Genomic DNA, 2,793 nt, shown 5'->3' with positions numbered 1-2,793 from the left:
CATATATATATATGTATATATATATATGTATATATATATATATATATATATATATATATATATATATATATACATATATATATAAAAAACATTAAAGTGTCTTTATTCAGAACTGTTTCCCCTTTCCACTGTTCAACACTGGCCTAATAAGACTATTAAAGTTTCACTTTAATAATCTTGCACCCTGCGCATGATGATTCCGCTTTTGTAGACCTTGTTTCAGTGGTAGCCCACAACATCCCGAAGAAGGAAGCACTTGAAAGACGTCTTGAGATAAAAAAAAAAAAAAAAGATCAAAAACTGTCTCTCTCATGTGTGGCTAGAGGCGAGATTGATTCCAAAAGAATCTACAATTGCTATCATGATTATTTTGAATTTGTACTTCTGACACTTCAGGAAGAGTGAACCTCGCGGGCACCGGGTCCATTTTGAATCATCAAACATTTATTGGTTATTGTGATACAAAATAAAGCTTGCAGACAAAGCAAAGGCACAGAAGGGGTCGGGTGCAACAAACAGGCGGCTCTCGGACAGCTGGAAGACGTCAGGGCGACATCCAATTTAGCCTTTCAGATATATTCCTCCAATTCCATTTCCATTTCCATTTCCAAGTCGTGCATGCGTTTGGCAAAATCCTCCTTTTTTCTGGAGAGAACGAGAAGAAGAAGAAGAAGAAAAAGTTAACATGCACTGAGGAACAAAAGAACTTGCATGAAAAAAGAAACTGATGAGTGAGCGTTTCGATGTGTGATGTTTTCAGTCGGTGTGAGCTATTAAAGTGCTAGAAGAAGAAGAAGACCTTTATTGATCCCACGATGGGGAAATTTGCATAATTACAGCAACAACAAAAAAGAAAAAAGAAAATTGGCTACAGTGCAAAAGGTCAAGAGTTATATTAACTGAAGATATTAACAAAATTAAAATATTTAGTATTAAGTATGTACAGAAAAAAGCGAGATAAAAAAAAAAGCAAGATATTTACATATTAAACGTTTTAATGTACATGTGCTACATGCTCGGCTAAATAGTTTCTATTGCAATCTACATGAGAAATTTACAGAATTTACAGAATATTTTTTTTTGCTATTGGAATAAGATGAGCGACGAGCGTGAGGGCATGTCACAGCCACTGACTTGCAGGCTTTCAAGTTGACACAGATCGTCCTGACGTTGTCGGAGGTGGTCAGCTCCTCCACCAGAACCGAGATGTGGGACTTGACGAACTTTTGGCACCTGGATTTCAGGAGTCCAGCGTGGCTGCACATTTTATTCAGCTTGTCAGTAATGATCTAGAAAAAAAGACAGAAGAGGAAACGAAGTCTTTCTCCTCTTCGTCCGGTACACGCGAACAAGTTTAGAGTCTGCCGATCAGAGTTTTACCGCTGCGGTCTCGTTTTTTCCCAGCTGTTTCTTCACCTTGTTGAGACCCCACTTGCACAGCCAGCACAAGCCAGGCAGCTGCGGGGTGATACAAGAAATGTGATTCAATGTGGGCAAAAGAATAACACACAACAACATAGCGCTTGAATGGATTGAGCATAACAACTTATTAAACAATAGGGTTTTCTTTTTGGACACAACAACAGACTGGGATGGCGCGGGATTTGAACCACCAACCTCTCAGTCATTGGACAACCAACTCTACCTCCTGAGCCACAGTCTAGTTGGATGATTATATTAGAGACTAATCATCACCATTTTAAGGGTCTAGGTTCAGATTAAGAGGCCTTCTGTTTTCAGATTGTCAAGCAATCTTGTAGTTTTTTGTTTTTTTTAGATTTAATGTTGCATTGCAAGAGGCAATTCCTTTTCCAACTGCAACTCCACCATCCAACCAGGAACAATTTGTGTGTGTGTGTGTGTGTGTGTGTGCAATCAAGGTTCATTACCCCGGCCGGCTCCCCTGTCAAATCCAAGTCCTCCTCGTCATCGTCATCGTCATCGTCAGTGCTGACATTCACGCTTTTCGCCTGTAATTTCCCAGCAACTGCAGGGAGGAAACAACAACAACAACAACAACAAATCAACAATTGTACTCAGCACAGTTCATTATCATTTGATGAAAAAGAAATAAATACAAGGCCTGGAATGAAAACGGCGTGCAGCTCACCGCAGAGAGCCACCAGGGCGCACAGCAGCAGAGTCGATGATTTCATCGTTGCATCGGTCTCTGGCCTGTGGTCGAGAGGCCTGGCCCGCCACCCTTTATCTTCAGCAGAAGTGGCGGGGGGGCGGGTGGGAAGTGTGGGTGGGGGGGGTGTGTGTCTAATAAGAAGAAAGAAGAAAAAAAAAACTCTTGCGGATGGAACTTCACACTTCAGACACTCCCTCCACTGCACAACAAGCCACTGTCACGCAAACGTCTGCACTTGCAAACGATCACTATTCTGCTCAGATGTGACTGTCTTTTCGAGGAGCAAAGACCTCGGTATCTGCACACTAATTGGTCAATTAGTAGACTTTTATATTTGTATTTGTTTGTGGTTTTATAGTCATAGCTGTCAAGTTAGTTAGTTAGATAGTTAAAGATCAGTCATGTTTTGTTTTTTTTAAAAATACAATATTTGATACAGATGAAGTGTTTTTTTTTTGCTGTTTTATATTGTGAGCTTTTATTTATTTTTTATTGCTACTGAAAATATACGGGACAAAGTGAAATTATTACGGGACAGGTTTTTTAGTTGCCAAATATGGGACAATCGCGTATTTTACGGAAGAGTTGGCAACCCTATCGAGACCACAGACGGGAAATCAAATGAGATTTTGTCATTTTCGCTAAAAAAAAAAAAAACG

The 2,793-nt window shown here is 39.9% G+C and overlaps 1 protein-coding gene across 1 annotated transcript; it reads right to left on the bottom strand.

Moving 5' to 3' along the window:
* Positions 1–424: 424 nt before the first annotated feature.
* On the bottom strand, positions 425–2,257 carry gnly (granulysin). The gene is made up of 5 exons (XM_076017967.1): positions 2,111–2,257; positions 1,890–1,987; positions 1,381–1,458; positions 1,135–1,289; positions 425–645 (listed from the first exon to the last, which is right to left on the bottom strand). Exons 1-5 carry the CDS (start codon positions 2,154–2,156, stop codon positions 570–572), a joined length of 453 nt encoding a protein of 150 aa, XP_075874082.1. The 5' UTR covers positions 2,157–2,257; the 3' UTR covers positions 425–569.
* Between the last annotated feature and the right edge of the window lie 536 nt (positions 2,258–2,793).

This window comes from Nelusetta ayraudi, unplaced genomic scaffold (genome assembly GCF_046127955.1).
Source record: "Nelusetta ayraudi isolate G7.1 ecotype Tasmania unplaced genomic scaffold, CSIRO-AGI_Nayr_v1 ptg000007l, whole genome shotgun sequence".
NCBI lineage: Eukaryota > Metazoa > Chordata > Actinopteri > Tetraodontiformes > Monacanthidae > Nelusetta > Nelusetta ayraudi.
This window is presented reverse-complemented; position numbering and strand designations above follow the sequence as displayed.

What these genes read in the sequence shown, in the direction of transcription:
- gnly (XM_076017967.1), bottom strand. Translation starts at nt 2,156, where the DNA reads ATGAAATCATCGACTCTGCTGCTGTGCGCCCTGGTGGCTCTCTGCG. An exon ending in TGACAGGGGAGCCGGCCGGG is followed by an intron (nt 1,459 to 1,889) that starts GTAATGAACCTT and finishes ATCACCCCGCAG; the next exon opens with CTGCCTGGCTTGTGCTGGCT. An exon ending in GTCAACTTGAAAGCCTGCAA is followed by an intron (nt 646 to 1,134) that starts GTCAGTGGCTGT and finishes CGTTCTCTCCAG; the next exon opens with AAAAAAGGAGGATTTTGCCA.